Below are 17,270 nucleotides of genomic sequence, written 5' to 3'. Positions count from 1 at the left end.
ATCTGTTCTGTGGATGTCAGGAGTCAGGCTCACGGGAAAAGATGAAGAGAAGCAGATAAGCTGTGTAATGAAAGGGGGCTGCCGCCGCCACACAATGGCCTCTCTCAGCCTGGCATTCATCCTAAACTACCAGTCAGTCCCTGAAACAAACTCAGTGGGGCCGCACGATGGTTTTCACGACCTCTGTCTGGACAGGTGTGCCCTCTGGCTACGGGTGCCCGATTGGGCGCCATTGTTCCCATACACACGCGCCTCCCACACGAAAAGACTGAATGTGCCATTTGCCGATGACGCTCAGCACACAGCAGCACAGCTTTACTGCTCCTGTCCCCACATGGGGACTCCCAGGAGGGACACACGGCAGACGGTGTAGTCTGAGTGGTGTGAGGGACCTAAAGTTATTGGTGTGTGGCAGCTTTCCCTTGAGATATGAACCAGGCATGGTGATACAGGCCTGTAAGCCCAGCAGCTGGGAGGATAATGCAGGAAGAGCGTGAGTTCAAGGCCAGCCCAAGCTGTTTAGTGACAGTCTGTATCCAAAAGGGTGAGGGGGGGGGGGGCTGGAGACATGACCCGTTTGGTTCAGTGCTGGCCTTATAAGCCTGAAGGGCTGATTTTAACCTCTTGGAACTCGTGTAAAGAAGCACACATAAGCTCAGCGCTAGGAGGCAGAAATGGATGGATTCCCTAAGACTCACCAACCTGCCATCCAAGCCTGCATGCTGAGCCTAAACTTACTTAGATTCTATCTCAAAAAAACTCTGTGGTTGGCACCTGAGAAAGGACAGTTAGTTATTGTCTAGCCTCCATATGCATATGCACACAAGTACATGTACACCTATAGACACACGTGTGCCCCTGCTTGCACACACATGAACATGCGAGTACTGAATGTGCACACCCACTCACACACATACACACACATACACAAACTCTCACTCACACATTCACACACATGCATACACACATACACACAGTCACACACATACATACACACACATACACACACACACACTCACACATACACATATATATACACACACAGGGGGGTAGGTAAGCCTAATGTCTTCCCTTAGTCACTGTTCTATTGATATAAAGAGATACCATGACCAAAGCAAATTCTTATTCAAACAACCCCAGGCACTTCTGGACCTGGCTGGATCTTGCAGGCATCTACATGTTGGGAAGTACCTGACATTCATAAAGAATCTACAAAGACATCTTTGCAGATTGTCACCCCCAGAACCAGCTCTGGGGGGTCAGTGCAAGGCCTCTTAATGTCACACGGGCATCACAGTGACATATCAGCTCAGCTCTTTGTGACTTCTCATGACTGGTGTAGACCATCTTTCTCACCACTGATGTCATTTCCCCGAATGATCTTGTTCTTTTTACCTTGCAGCCTCTGTAAGGGACGGACACTCTACTCCGTGGTGAGGGACGCCAAGATTGTCTTGGATGTCAACAAAACCAGGCAGATCGCACAAGAGATTGTAAAGGTACCATGAGTTGTGGACTCCCTTCCTTGACTTGAAAGATTCAGCTGTAGCTCTTTCTCCCTTCAAGGATCCTAAGACCCAGGGTCCGCATTAAACCACCAGTCTGGACCTCAGAGACATTAAGTTTAGTCTGAAAAGCACCAGGTGGTGTGTACAAAGAATCTGTGAAAATACAGTCCCAAATGTGTTTTCTGTCTGGCAGCTCATAACCATGATACCTGGGTACAGAGAAAGGCCTGTGGGTATAGGCGAGCCCCTCAGTTCTCTTGGATGGTGGATCCATTCCTTCAGGGTCACGCTGATAGAAACACCAAGGGAGGCTCATTTTTGGCTCATGGTTTAGATTGTTGTCATGAGAAAGATGGTGGATAGCAGCCCAGTTCATAATGACACGCCTATCATTTTGGGACAGAGATGGTTTATGTCACAGTAGTTCAGAAGGCAGAAAGTGAAACAGGAAATGGTCAGAGATAACATCCCCCCCCCCACAGACCTGTTCCTAGTGATCCTGTTTCCTCCAGTAGGCTACACCTCCCAAGAACCTTTTAAAGCAGTACCAAGCATTGAAAACATGCACATGAGGGGGGCCTTTCAGATTCAGGCCATCACCATTAGCAATGGTTATTATACCAGAGTCCTGGAATTCCCACAAATACCCAGTCATCTTGTCTCTCACAACTGGGAAAGCATCAAATTGCTGGGTATTGTTTAGGATGAAGTCAGATAAACCATCCCGAGTCTCCCAACAGCTGCCTTCTTGGTGGGTTGCACTGAGGTTCTCAGGTCCCATCAGAAGTTTCAGGAGTGGAGTGTAAGAACACAGATGTGGAAACTGCTCACCAAGGCGAAAATAAATCAAAACAATCTAATTGTTTACTCTTGAGCTAGACCTCTAATAGTTGTCCCTCTGTGATCCAGATGTGGGGGGGGGGTCACACAAGGTCCCCTGAGTGTCTCAGATCATTCTTTGTGGCTGTGTTCTGAGTAACAGAGGGAGCAAGGCCCCTTTAAAAAGGAACTGAGGGGAAATGTCTGATGGGACTTCTTTCTCTGATGTCCTCATCCTTTCTGGTGTCCCTACTCTTTCCCTCCAGACTCTTTGCCCTCCTTTATTCTACAGGAAGCAAATCAGCTCCAGAGGCAGCTTTGCAGGGCTCTCGGGGTGATGGTGGGCTATGACTCACATGCACTTTGCACCCCCCAACCTCTGGGGTGGATCCTACACTCTGCCACCCTTGAGGTTCCAAGCGAGGGTGGCAAGGAAGTGCTGGGGTTGTCTCTAATGAATCCCCATCTCCTCTTACAGGGCATGGGCTACCTCCACGCGAAGGGCATCCTTCACAAGGACCTCAAATCAAAGAATGTCTTCTATGACAACGGTAAAGTGGTCATCACAGACTTCGGGCTCTTCAGCATTTCCGGGGTGCTGCAGGCTGGCAGGTAAGAGGTCAGAGAGGCGACAGAGGGGTTCTTGATAAATGAACATCACAGGGTGGGAGCACACCCCTAAACGTCAAGTAACTCGGATTGTGGGGGTTGAGCTTATGGTTGTTGAAAGTTATGGCTAGGGCTGCCTTGCCAGTGAGGGTCATCAAAGTCGTTGTCCTGAAAGTAGCAACTTTGAGAGTGTGCCACAAGACCCCTAAATCTCACAAACTCTCGACCTGAGCTGGAGGGCTTTCCTTTTTGCCTGGGGAGGGGGTTGGCTTTCCTAGGGTGGGGTCAGCCAAGCCCTAAGCTGCAAGCTGTCTTATGAATTAATTTTAGTCCAGCAACCAAAGACAGCTAAGACTGATGGTTTTAGGACAGGCCACTCTTGCCAGATGGGGTTCCAGCAGTTCTTCCCTGTGGCTGTGGCCAAGGGAAGCCGTCTCCGAATTTGAGTTTTCCTTGTGTATTTGAAAATGCTTCCCTCCCTCATAGCATCCTTGTAAAGATGAAACAGGAGGACTCAGGACAAGCATCCAGCACAGAGCCCTGAGTAGCATCAGACACCGGGCAAATAGCTGTCCTGCTGTGTTGTAATTAGCACGCATTTGCATATACTTCCCCAGGATCACCCAGGGAATGATTAACCATCTTTAAGTAATTAACTCTCAGAGGCCACTCACCCCAGAGCCAGCCACATTGAGTCAACCATGCAAGAAACAGCTTGATCCCAAATAAACAGCCTATAACTCAAAAGGTCTGCCCTCACAGATTTCAATTTGGAGTGTGTGCTGTGTGCACACGCACAGTGCACGCACACTTCTTAAATCCCTGCATCATCTGATGAATGGCCTCTCTCCACAGGGAGATAGCGCTGTGATTTTTCTCATGCTATTTAACTTTCTGCTATTCTGGAGAGCCACAGTTCTCTGAGGGACATCCTCCTGTCTTCCCAAAGGACTTTATCCCTGCTGTGAGCTACCTTTGAATTTGAGTCAGAGTGCTTGAAATTTAACAGAACTTGACATAAGCTGTTTCTGAGCTGGGGTGTGCTAACACACAGTTAAGCATCCTTGGTTTCTGTGCTCAGGTATCTCACACACACACACCCATCCAAATAGGATGTTCCAGGTTCTAGAACTATCTATGGTATTAAGATACATAAAGGGAAGCAAACAGATCAGTAGACACAAGGACAGAGAGAGGGAGAGAGAGAGGGAGAGAAAGAGAGGGAGGGAGAGAGAGAGCGAGAGAGAGAGAGAGAGAGAGAGAGAGAGAGAGCATGAAGGAGCAGGAATGGCTCCTTCTTCCCTCTGTCCCCACAGCAGTACCAAGGTCCATGGCTTCCTAAGAGAATCACACTGACTTTTGTGTGCCAGGACCCTGGAGTCAGAGCAGGGTTAGGGACACAATTGGTAATGTCACTATGAACCCAAGTATTTACATGGGACGAATGGAGGCTGGATAAGTGTTTTCTTTAACTAGATTTGCAGTTAGTCAAACATTACATCCATCCGTCCTGGTGACCTGTTCCTCACTGTGAACAGAGTACCTATCACAAACAGCTTAAGGGAAGAAGGATGTATCAAGGCTCCCAGGTTCTTGGATTCAGCGAGGCTGCTCCGTCCCATGCTGTTAGGCAGGCATCATGGAGACAGAGCCCAGGTAGAAGAGGAACCTCTCCACCTCATGGATGACAGGAGGTAGGAAATGACAAATAGGAAGTAGCTGGGAATGACTCCCTGGGAGACTCATAGTACCCCATGACTTACTTCCTTCAGCAAGGTTCTGCCTAGTTGAACCTCCCAAAATAATACCACTGGCTGGGGACCAAGCCTCCAATGGTGAGCCTTTGGGGACCACTTCACAGTTACAATGTAACAGTGAGCCTTTGAGGACCATTTCACAGTTACAATGTAACATTGAGCCTTTGGGGACCACTTCATGGTTACAATGTAACAGTGAGCCTTTGGGGACCACTTCACGGTTACAATATAACAGTGAGCCTTTGGGGACCACTTCACAATTACAATGTAACAGTGAGCCTTTGGGGACCACTTCATGGTTACAATGTAACAGTGAGCCTTTGGGGACCACTTCACGGTTACAATATAACAGTGAGCCTTTGGGGACCACTTCACAATTACAATGTAACAGTGAGCCTTTGGGGACCACTTCATGGTTACAATGTAACAGTGAGCCTTTGGGAACCACTTCACGGTTACAATGTAACACCTATCTACATTTGCCTGCCCACCTCACTGTGGAAGATGGGGGCACAAGTCTCTGACTATATTCCTTCTTCTGCTCTGTTGCTGAGACCACACTGCAGAGCTGGGGAAGGGAAAGAGGGACTCTTGGGCATTCTTTTCTTCCACCCCTCCAAGAGACCCAGTGAGGACCAACCAAGAAAGAAATCCAGCCAATTTAAAGACAAGAAGTCTTCTTGCCTTGTCTAGACAATGGCCACCCCTTCATCTCCATCCCACCCTGGCTGTCAGCAGATGTCCATCTAATGTCAGGAGAGGTAGTGGAGTCTCAAGAACAATGCTAAACAGGAGCAAGCATTGACAATGGGAGACCCCATTGAACATGGAACCTTTGGAGCCCTGCCCAGCAGCCTGGGGGCGGATGATGGGAGCTGGGCTTAGAGATGAGTCAAAACTGTGGGCAACAACAAGACTGTGAGGCCTAAGTTCCTAAGTTCATGTCTATGTTCAGCCAAGCAGCACATGGCCACTGAGAGCTTTGTGGGGCACTCATCAACTGGGGTTACTCTAGCAAGGTAGCAAGGTGGGCTGCTGATGAAGTAATATTTTCAGGTAATATTTTCTCGGGTTTCAAGATCAAGGCCTGGCTGACTGTCTCTGCAGAGTTTTGTTCCAGGTTTATAGATGGCCACTGTGTCCTTGTATTCTCTCTCAGATAGATGGAGGGAAGCTTAGAGAAGAGAAGGAAGGGGCAGAGAAAGAGACAAAACTCTCATGTCTAGCCTCTGTTTCTTGCCTAGCTAGTTTCGTGTTAATTTGGCACAATCTAGAGTCAGCAGAGAGGAGGGAGCCTCAACTGAGAAAATGTCTCTATAAGCTTAGATAAGCCTATAGGGAATTTTCTTAGTGATTTATAGGGGAGGGACCAGCCCGTTAAGGGTGGAGCCATCCCTGGGCTGGTGCTCATGGGTTCTATAAGAAAGCAGGCTGAGCAAGCCAGTAAGTAGTGCCCTCCATGGCCTCTGCATCAGCTCCTGCCTCCACGTTCTTGCTCTGTGTGAGTTCCTGTCCTGACTTCCTTTGATGATGAGCTATGACTCGGAAGTGCAAGCCAAATAAGCCTTTTCCTCACCAAGGATTTGGTCATGGTATTTCACCACAGCAATAGCAACCTTGAACAAGACAGAAGCTGGTGCCAGAAGTAGGGTGTCTCCCGGAGGCCACCACCACTCCCTTCATTTTGAAGCAGGTCTTTCTTTAAACATTCGATCTCCTTGAGTGAAGGACTTGGTTCCATCCCACTGCCTGGCACTCCTTTCTCCTCTAACTGTCCCTTTGTATTTCTCTTGTTCCAGCTCACCCCCTTTCCTTATAGATCTGCTGGATCTCCCAAGGCCGTGGATCTAAAACTCTTCAATTTAGCCTCAGGCAGATCTTTAGGACAAGGACTAAAGCAGCCACATTCTTTGCCAAAACATCAGGATAACAACCTCCGGACCACTTAGTAATATTCTTCCCTTCTGGAACTTGGTGAGCTAGGCCCCCAGAGTTCAAATTGCCTTCAGCACCATCTTTCTTGCTCCCACTAGCAGAGCTCATTAGCCTTGCTTAAAGTGCCCCAGTTCCTTTTCTAGTCCAAAGTCCTCCATATTCCTCCAACAAACAGCATGGTCAGGCCTGTCACAGGAATACCACACAGTTCCTGTGAGGTGGTTTGAAGAGGTATGGTCCCCATAGACTCATGTGTTTGAGTGCTTGGCCCATAGGGAGTGTCACTATCAGGAGATGTGGCCTTGTTGGAGGAAGTATGTCACTGTGGGGGTAGGCTTTGAGGTGCTCAAGCTACATCATATATGTATATGTATGTATATATGTATGTGTATGTATATGTGTATATGTATATATGTGTGTATGTGTGTATATGTATATATGAATTATAATTATATATTACCTATATATAATTATATATAATATATATTATGCATACATATACATACATATATATGGCATACAGTAGTATGTGTATGTATATGCATACACTAGTAAGATGGCTAGGCAGGTAAAGGCCAAACCTAATGACCCTGGGATCCACATGATGGAATGAGAGAACCAACTCCCACAGTTGTCCTCTGACCTATACACATGGACACACACACACACACACACACTTACTTCACCTCCTGCCTCCCACAAATAAATTAAGAGATACATTTCAAGGGTTTAAAAATAAATACGTAACATGAAGAATAAATTACTGGCCTATATGCATTGTACCAAATGATGGGTTTCACTGTGACATTCACACGTCTTTGTATCACGTCCTTCACTCACATTCAGCCTCCTACAGCCCTCTCTCCATGTGAGGCTCCATTCTTTCTGGCCCCTTCTCTTTCCCCAGTAGTTCCCTCTTTCTCCTTTATGTCATATAAATCAATGCACCTACAAGCCCTGCTTTAGTGTCAGTCACACTGAGAGTCCAGACCTTAGCATGAGACTATGGGGGACCATCAGAGCCCATAGCATCACAGGATAGATGACAGATGGACTTACGGTCATCAAGTATGTGCCTGATGCCCTGAGCCTGTGGAATGGATGGAGTCTCAGTAGCAGGACTTCATATAGAGTAGCAACAGGCCTCCAGAGCTACAGTCCAGGATGTGAGGGGCTGACTGAGGTGTGTCTCCATAGGGAACACCCCGGAGGGCTGCAGGGTGGGATCTAGTCTCAGGAGTGATTACACAGAGCTGGCATGCTGCAGCCACTCATCACAATGGCACCCTAGGCATGTGGCCTAGCCCAGAGGAGCCCTGTGTTTTTACCTATATAGCCAAGAGAGTTTCCCTCAGGAGGGTGAGCTTACAAGCATGGCAAGACTGACGGGCACACAGTAGGTCTCAGCAGAGGAAGTCCTGCCTGGACTGGAAGCAGAGAGGTAACCATGCAGATCCCTGCAAACCAGCTGCCCTGCCACCGTCATGAGAAAGTGTCATTGGAGATGCCAGCCCTGCCGTGCCAGCCACACACAGCCTGTTATTAACCATAATAATAACCATAATGAAGATGATGTGGGCGTGTCATTGGTGGGCCAGTTGCCGGGGGAACAGGACACCCTGGGGTGTACACACTAAGCCTGCCTGGCTCCTAGCTCTCTCCCAGACATGTGCCTATGTCAGCCCCAGACTGATGACATTTGTATGCCCACCACATGCTCTCCTGTCCCAGGGGTCCCCAGGCCACCAGCCTCTGTAGTCCTGGACATGTCTGGATTCCTTCTTCTGCCTTAGACATTTTTACTTTGGACTATAGTCTCAACCTCATTCCTAAGTTCTCTGGATGAATGGATATATTTGTGTGTGGTGGGATATGGTATGTAATCATTTCTACCCAGAAGTCACATAGCCCCCGGCAGCTGACAGAGCCCTAAACTAGACACTCTGATATTGCCATAGCTATCTGAAGTATAAATGAATGTGCCCACTTGGCATATGGGAAAATAGAGACCAGAGTCTGTCTGAGGCCTCACAGTGAATAAGCTCCAAATGTGTCACTAAGTCCTTATTGCCAGTAGGTATTCTTGATTCTAGAAAAACAGATGTCATTCAACTCTGCCAACTCCAGGGTTTGCTGGAGGGTCTGGGCCCTCTGTACTAGCAGGAGACACGTACTATCATGTTCTTTGTTCACAATAGAGGAGAAATTCTAGACAATCTGGGTCATTCTCGTCTCTTATGTGTATTAAATGGGTGTCTTAGTATGGGTTTTACTGCTGTGAACAGATGCCATGACCAAGACAACTCTTATAAAGGACAACATTCAATTGGGGCTGGCTTACAGGTTCAGTGGTTCAGTCCATTATCATCAAGGCGGGAATATGGCAGTGTCCAGGCAGGCCTGGTGCAGGAGGAGCTGAGAGTTCTACATCTTCATCTGAAGGCTGCCTGTGGAAGATTGACTTCCAGGCAGCTTAGGGCAAGGGTCTTAAGCCCACACCCACAGTGACACACCTACTCCAACAAGGCCACACCCACTCCAACAAGGCCACACCCACTCCAACAAGGCCACACCCACTCCAACAAGGCCACACCTCCTAATAGTGCCACTCCCTGGGCCAAGCATGCACAAACCATCACAATGGCTAACTTTCAGTGGGAGCTATTTTTTCTGCTCACAGACCTGGAAACATTCCTCATTGCTATAGCTAGGGTATGTGTATGTGGGGTTGGGGGAGCTACCAGAAACTACTGTATGGAGACCAGGGGTCTCCATGAAACATGGCCCAGTGAGTAGAGGAGCCTCACCTGACAGAGAAGCATCTGTGGTAATGCAGGGCACTGAGGATGAGAAGCCCGAGGTAGAATAGATTTCACGGTGGTCATCTGACTGTGTCTGCCTCTTGGTATGGGAATACAGGCAGTGGCTGAATGGCCCTTGTGCTGGGTAGAGAGATAACCCAAGCAGAGCCCTGATTCACACACGGTAGCCAGCTGAAGCTCAGTAATACCCCCAGCTCAGTCTCCTCCCTTCAGCCGCTGACGAGGGATCTCTCAATAGCTGTGTTTGTCCAGATGGATCTACTGTGTACCCTCTGAGAAGAAAGATAGCTTCGAGAGCTGCATGTCTAGAATGTTCCTAGCCTCTCCCCCTCAGCCAGCTAGCAAATGCGTCAGCAAGTCTGGAACCCTGAACCCCCCAAACTCCTGCCACCTCCTTAAGAGGTTTCTTCTGTATTCCCAGGGTTTCTGAGAGTGTAGGCATTGAGTGGATTTTAAGGAGAGAACAAACAAGCACTTTCTGTCTTCTCTTTAATGTGTATTGGAAAAAAACTAGTTTCTATTTATGGCTGTGCTAAAAGTCACTTATTAAAATATATTTAAGTTGTTTTATTTAAAAAAAATGTTTTTAGTAAATCATTATCTAGATCTGGGATGCTAGCCAGACAGGTATAGCTGTGCAGATTCAACTTTAATTAAAGTAGAACCAGGGCTGCGAGATGCTCTGTGGGCAGAGGTGCTTGCCGCCAAGCCCGGTGACCTGAGTTCGATCCCTGAGACTATCATGCTAAAGAGAGAGAACTGATTCCTGCAAGTTGTCCTCTGATCACCACATGAGCAGTGTGTGTGTGTGTTACACATTAAAATAAATAAAATTAAGAATTTAAGGTAGAATTAAATTAAAAACCCAGTCCTTGGGGATGGTGAGATGGCTCCTGGAGTAAACATGATTATTATCATGCCTGAAGACTCAAGTTCAATCCTTAGGACCTACACAGTAGAAGGAAAATAGACTCCAGACCTCTGGCCATGTATCAAAAGCATGCATGTGTGAACATGCGTGTGCATTCGCCTGCACACACACACACATACACACAGAGACAGAGTCAGAGACAGCGCAAAAGAGCAAGAGAGATCGAGAAAGAGAGCAAGTGAGAGACAAAGAGACAAACAGAGACAGAGCAAGGGAGAGCGAGAGAGAACTAGAGAGAGACAGAGACAGTGAGAGATCGAGAGAGTGAGAGAGCAAGAGCGAGCAAGTGAGCTAGAGAGAGAGAGAGAGAGAGAGAGAGAGAGAGAGAGAGAGAGAGATTAGTGACTGCCACATTTAAGAGAGTAAACAGAAAAAATCACCCCTGAAGAGGTTCAGACATAGAGAAAATCACGATGGTGGCTTTGACTGAGTGCCCTGGAGGGAACAGCACATCACACCTCATATAGCTTGGAAGGCCACCTAGAAGAGCAGTAGAATGCAGCCCAGCCCTGAGTCCCCACAACTGTCACGGAAACCTGGGCCTTCCCACCCTCAGTCTCTATCCAGATCCATCCTGTCTCTTGTTCATGTCCCTTGGCTAAGCAGCCCCTTCTCTAGCCATCTCTGCTTACTGAAGACCTCATGCCAGCCATTTATCCCCAGTGGGACACTCGGATCTGCTGAAGACTTGCAAGGCACTGGGGAAACCTGGCCTGCCTCCTCCTCTAGGTACTTATCCCAGGGACTGTGACGGACATACAGAGGGACAGTCAGAGCATTTACTCACAGACATTGACTGCATTGTTGTTTATAATGGGGGGGAAGGACAGAGCCCCCTAAAAACAGTCCAATCATGGGCCGCATGTTGCCTCCCTATGCACTGGCATCTGTTGGTTTCCAGAACTTTCCTCTGGATACTTCCCTAGGTCTGTGATTTCGCTTTCCTTTCTGGCTAAGATACCGTTTTTTTTTTTTTGTTTTTTTTTTTTTTTTGTTCACATGGATGGATCCTTTGCAGCATAGTGCTTTAGCTCAGGTTTGTCCCAGGTTTGCACGCATGGGCTGTTGTGGTTCTTTGTGTTATGTTCACCACCGTGCAGCCTTTTTTCTGTCTAATTCATTCATTGACTCTTCCTGACCTCTTGCTGGGGCTTGTACCTTGTTGGCTTTGTTCACAATTCAGGTCTGGTACCAGGAATCCACTAGAATGTGCTGTTTGGGATATTTGAGGTTTTAATCTGGGAGATTTTTTTGCATAACTCCCCTAGAGCAACTCAGCTTGTGGGGTGTGTCCTCCTTTGAGGGTTGTTCTCAGGGATCACCTAAGACTTCAGGAAAACACAGATATTTACTTTACAATTTGAAACAGTAGCAAAATTATAGTTCTAAAGTAGCAACCAAAATAATTTTATAGTTGGGGGGGGTCACCACAACATGAATAACTGTATAAAAGGGTCGCAGCATTAGGAATGGTGAGGACCACTGTTTCAGAGGTAACCATAGACTTCTGAGTGCAACATGTGGGAACAAGAATGGACTGTGTTGAACGAAGATGGGCAAGAGGACCTGGAGGCTGTGGACCTGGGGGTGGCTCAGACTGGCCTCTACGTATTCTCTCTGTGTGCCTCACCCTGGGTCTCAGGCTCACTGGAGGGTCAGGTAATGCCCTTGGAGGGAGGGAGGAAACTGACCGAGGTGTTTCTGGGACTTGGGATCAGCGCTACAAAACAAGCCTCACCTTCACGTGGCCTCTCCAGGCGGGATGACAAGCTGCGGATCCAGAACGGCTGGCTGTGCCACCTGGCCCCAGAGATCATTCGCCAGCTGTCCCCTGACACAGAAGAGGACAAGCTCCCGTTCTCCAAGCACTCGGATGTCTTTGCACTTGGGTAAGTGGACCACACCCTGGCCTTTGACCTCTACAGTGTGGGTGGGGACACTGCCTAGTGACACCTTTGAAAGAGACAGGGCACATGTTAGCAAGGACGAGGAAATGGGATTTCTGAGTGAGCTTGAGAGTATAAGGAATAAAGAGTAACACATTTATCTTAACACACTGTGACACTGTAACCAATTGTGCAGCCTTGGCAAGTTACCCTCTTCATTCACTCATTCATTCATCCATCCGTTTGTTCATCATGTGTCGATTCATTGTTACCTTGTTGCAGTGTTTGAGCATCAATTTGCCAATGAGTCAATTCCAAGATGGCTGCTCATACGCACTCTGCTAATTAGAGGCTGCCCAAGCACGCTCCCAACATGCCGATGAAGGGTCTTGTTGCAATTATGAGCTTAAGCCTGAGGAATTACACAGCCTCACCCCCACCAGATTTAAATTTCTTGAATGATGTTTTTACATGCAACGGGATACTCTGACATGTGAATACTTTGCATAATGACGGACACCAGTGAAATGCACATGTCTGCCGCCTTGCAATTTTTCTCTGAGTTCAGAAGCATTCTCACGTTTCCTGAGCAGGAGAGCGGCTCTAGTTAATCAGCAGGTGCTGTCTCCTTCCAGCCGCTCCTCATAGGCAAGCCACAAGTACAGATAGCCTTCAAGGACAGGAAATGCCCTCTCTGCCATTTTCAGTTAGGAAGGAGTTTTGGAATTTATTTGGCTTCTCCTTTTCAAGTTGCTGGGGATGAGAGCCGGGGCCTTGCACATGCTAGGCAAATGCTATACTTCCGAACCACTAGGGAGGTGGTTCAGTCACTGTCGCACAATCGTGAAGACCTGAGTTTCTAACCTTAGTGACTATGGTTAGGTGCTGGGGAGGCAGACACAGATGGGTCCCTGGAGCTCAATGGCCAGCCATCCTAGCTAATTCAGTGACTCAAAACCTAGTGAGAGACCCTGGCTCAAACAATATGGTAGAGAGAAATTGAGGCCAGATAACCAATGTGACCTCTGACCTCCACACATTTGTACAAATGTGCACATGTGTATTTACATGCACACATAAGCACATAACACATACACACAAATACACCATCACCACCAGATGAGAAGAAGCAACCAGGAAATAGCTGTGCCACATCCCTTAAATAACCACGCTGTGCCTATCCCTAAAATAGCCCTTATTCACGGATGGATTTGGAGAGCTGGGATTGAGTGCTGGGAACACTGACTGCAGAAGCTGCAAGCTTGTAGATTTGTGCAATTAGACCTGTCATCCCTAAAGCGCATTAGTGAAGTAGTCAGTCTCCCATAGAAAAGCGCCCCACGGAGAGCCCTCAGCGTCAGCCCCTTCTCCCCCACTGTGCATTTTAAGAAGATTTCAATCCCCAGAGTTCCTCCTTTGAACCCCTTGCTAAGCCATCACTTGCTCTAACTAGTTAATTCCCAGATCTTTATCTAGTTAGATATCATTATCTGGAACCAAATTGCTGTAATTAAGTTGGTATATTTTTTACTGTGAATTTAGAGTAAGAAAAAAAATGTAATTAACAAAATGTACTAGAGTCAGTAATTGGTTTCCCACTGGAGTTTTCAGCTATAACTGTTTTTTTTTCTTCTTTAAAGTAAATTTTCCTTTTAAAAGTTGGGTTAGGAAGGAAGTTTTAATGAGCCTTTTATTGGTGACACTGTTGGATTGCAAAGGACCCCTAGCTCTCAGACTCCGGCCAATTAGGAGCCTCTGGTTGCCAGGGAACCTCATGTTCAGGAATGAGTTGGAGCACAGAGAGACCTGGAGAAGTGTGATGAGTGCTGTGTTCAGCTTTTCACGTGTATGGTAGCCCGCGGTCTTCACAAACACCTTCCCAAGTTGGGACCACGCTGCCCTGGATTGACCAGTATCAAAAGCAAGGTCAGATGGTTGTGACCTACTGTGTGGCAACTGGTGGCAGAGCTGGGACTCAGGCCAGGAGCACCCTCATTCTGTGGCCGGGACTTTGAGCCGAGCAGCCAACAGACCCAGGAGCAAGTCACCCTCAAGGTCCCACTTCTGTCTGCTGCAGATTAAGCTGAATAAAACTTATGCAGGAACTGGGGAGCTGGCTCAGTCCTGTGTGTGTGTGTGCCATGCAAATGTGAGGTCCCCAGTTCAATTCCCAGAACCCACCTAAAAAACAGGGAATGGTAATGCATGGCTGGGATCTCAGCACCAGGAAGGCCTTGACACATAGATCCCTGGAGCTTCCTGGCCAGGATAGAGGGGCTGATGAGTCCAGGCCGGTGAGAGAGAGACTCTGTCTAAAGAACGAGGTGGAAGCAGCATGTGGCATTACATACCTTTAATTCCAGCATTCAGGAGGTAGAAGTAGACAGATTTCCACGAGTTCAAAGTCAGTCTGGTCTACATAGTAAGTTCAAGACTAGCCAGGGTCACATAGAGAGACCCTGTCTCAATTAAATGAGGTGGACATACCAAGGACCGACACCCAAGGGAGACCACTGGCATCCACATGCATGTGCACATAAGAACATTGGCACAGGCACACATGCATACATGCCCATACAAGCATGTCTACAAAAGAAAAAGACAGAAGAGCATCAGTGAGCTGAAGTCATTCTTGGCTTCCTGATAGGGGACTGGGACACAGACCTTGAGTGTCAACCACTGGTCAAAGAGATGTCTGAGTCATCTGGTTTGTTGTAAAAGGCTGGCCCCCTGGTCAGTCCCTTCCTGTGTACAGGGATGCTAACCTAGGCAGGGGCTGGTCCACCAGGGCCAGCAAGTCGTCAGCCAATCAAAGCATCAGAGTAAAAAGGCACACCAAGCAGTGGGTGTGAGGCTCAGCAGGAAGTGCTTGCTTAGGGTGCACGAGGCCCTGGATTCTGTCCCAGTAACTCAAAACCAGGCCAACCTCGCCTTCCTCCAAAGACTGTGTCAGGTTGACCTTCACGTGTATGGTAGCCCGCGGTCTTCATGCTCCCACACTGAAGCCATGTGAGACACCGGGTCCCATCCCTAGCACCAGAGAAAATAGAATCCAGAAGGGATTTTGTGTGTGTGTGTATTATTCATTTTTAACTTTATTTTAATTTTTGAGCTGGCATAAGTGCATTGTTTTTCCTTGGACCTTCATTTTTCCCACATTGTTCCTTTTCAAAGTCCTGGTCCTTGTTACCACATACATGTATATGTGACATGCACATGTATGTACATGCGTGTTCTTAAATATAACCTGCTCGGTCTGTGTAATGTTACTTGTATGTATGTTTTCAGGTCTGACCATTTGGCATTGGATAACCAGTTGGTGGGCTCTTCCCTGGGGAGGACGGTGTCTCCCACCCTCAGCATCCTTAGTAGCTGCCGTTCTTTGTACAGGGTTGAGACCTTCCAGGTTTTCCCAACTTTAACATGGCCTGTTGCTGTTGTCCTTGTTTAGCTCATGTCTGGACAGAACACTTAGGGACTAAGGAGATGGGTCAGCAAGTTCCAGGCCCTCTGGAGCGACATGGTTATAAGCACTTTTACCCTCGAGGAAATCTAAAGTTTGGTTCCTTGCACCCTGCAGCTCACAACTATAGCTCCAGAATCTCTGATGCCCTCTTCTGGCCTCCACAGGTGCTCACAGTCACGTGCCTATAACCCCACACACTCTTAATTAAAAATGAAATAAAAGTTTAAATAGAATAAAGTTACCATGAAGACTTGAGTTAACACAGCCCTTGATCAGTCAAGAGAATGCCAAAGGGCTTTGTGTCCCTTAAGGAAAAGCTCCTTGGGGACAGGGTTTTATATGGGGGGTGGGATATCATTTCCTGGGATTATTGAGATATTTCCTGAGGTGAGAGACCTGCTTCTCAGGGAACGGAAATTGTTGGCCACAGTACAGCTCAGTGACATGCCGCCTTCCCTGAGCTCATCTGCCACCACGCTCACCACTGATGGTGCCTCATTTACATACCATCTAGCCATCACCCCAGTCTCTGGTCAGGCTCTCTGTCAGCATCCTTTCTCCCTTTGTTGCACTGTCGTGACTTATGGGACATGTGGCATGGCAAAGATGCGACAGAGCAATCCTAGCACTGGGTCCCACAGAGACACCCTTCTGTGGGCACAGAGAGAAGGGGCGGGGCTGGCACCGTATCATCCCATTCCCTAGCATAGACTTAGGCCAGTCTGTATCACAACCAGTTGTTTTACGTCTCTCTCTGCCATCCCACATTACGATTTATCTTTACCATACTCCTCATGTTTGGCATGCTGCTGATTGTCATGATCCTCCCCCACCCATGCATATATAATGATTTAAAAGACCCCCCTATATATTCCTTGTCCCATTTCTTACACTTAGAGTGGTCTATTGAGAAATTTTCATGCCAGGGAAATGTCTTGCATGTAAATACTCTCCAGCTAATATGGCAATGTTTCATTTAAAAGAGTTACTTACCATCATAGATACATCTGCTGACTACTGCTGAGATGTTACACTCTTACACCTTTTTCAGCTTTATATATAAGACCTTAGAGAACAATCTCATGAGTTAAGAATTCAAATATAGTTGTTTGAAGTATAGAATTTATATACAGAATTGTGAGTATGAGGTCGGAGGTGACCACCGCACTGTGTTGAATGATTCAGGTACAATTTGTATCCATCCTGGCATCGAAATAGGTATTCTGAAACAGCAGGCCGGATTTCTAACTTCAAGAGGGTTTTAAACCAACTGCAAACCTGTGAGAAGAACTGCAGAGGGGAATGGCCATCCAGGGTGCTGCCCCTGTTTGTGCAGTGGGTGAAGAAAGGGGCCTCAGGGTCACGATGGCACACTGCGGCAATGCCTCATTAACCGTATCCACTGTCTCACAGCACCATCTGGTATGAACTCCATGCCAGGGAATGGCCGTTCAAGACCCAACCAGCAGAGGCAATAATTTGGCAAATGGGCACAGGAATGAAACCCAACCTCAGCCAGATTGGCGTAGGAAAAGAA

At 47.5% G+C, this 17,270-nt stretch overlaps 1 protein-coding gene across 1 annotated transcript in view; it reads left to right on the top strand.

Moving 5' to 3' along the window:
- The window catches only part of LOC127672516 (kinase suppressor of Ras 2-like), a 157,587-nt gene extending 145,313 nt beyond the window's left edge, over positions 1-12,274 (top strand). Inside the window, exons 11-13 of the mRNA XM_052167647.1 lie at positions 1,403-1,499; positions 2,806-2,939; positions 12,139-12,274. Coding sequence (XP_052023607.1) covers positions 1,403-1,499; positions 2,806-2,939; positions 12,139-12,274 — 367 coding nt within the window. The remainder of the gene's footprint in view (positions 1-1,402; positions 1,500-2,805; positions 2,940-12,138) is intronic.
- Positions 12,275-17,270: the final 4,996 nt, after the last annotated feature.

The sequence above is a fragment of the Apodemus sylvaticus genome, chromosome 22, assembly GCF_947179515.1.
Source record: "Apodemus sylvaticus chromosome 22, mApoSyl1.1, whole genome shotgun sequence".
NCBI classification, from domain to species: Eukaryota; Metazoa; Chordata; class Mammalia; order Rodentia; family Muridae; genus Apodemus; species Apodemus sylvaticus.
The sequence above is the reverse complement of the archived record's forward strand: the minus strand, read 5'-3'. Positions and strand labels throughout refer to the sequence as shown.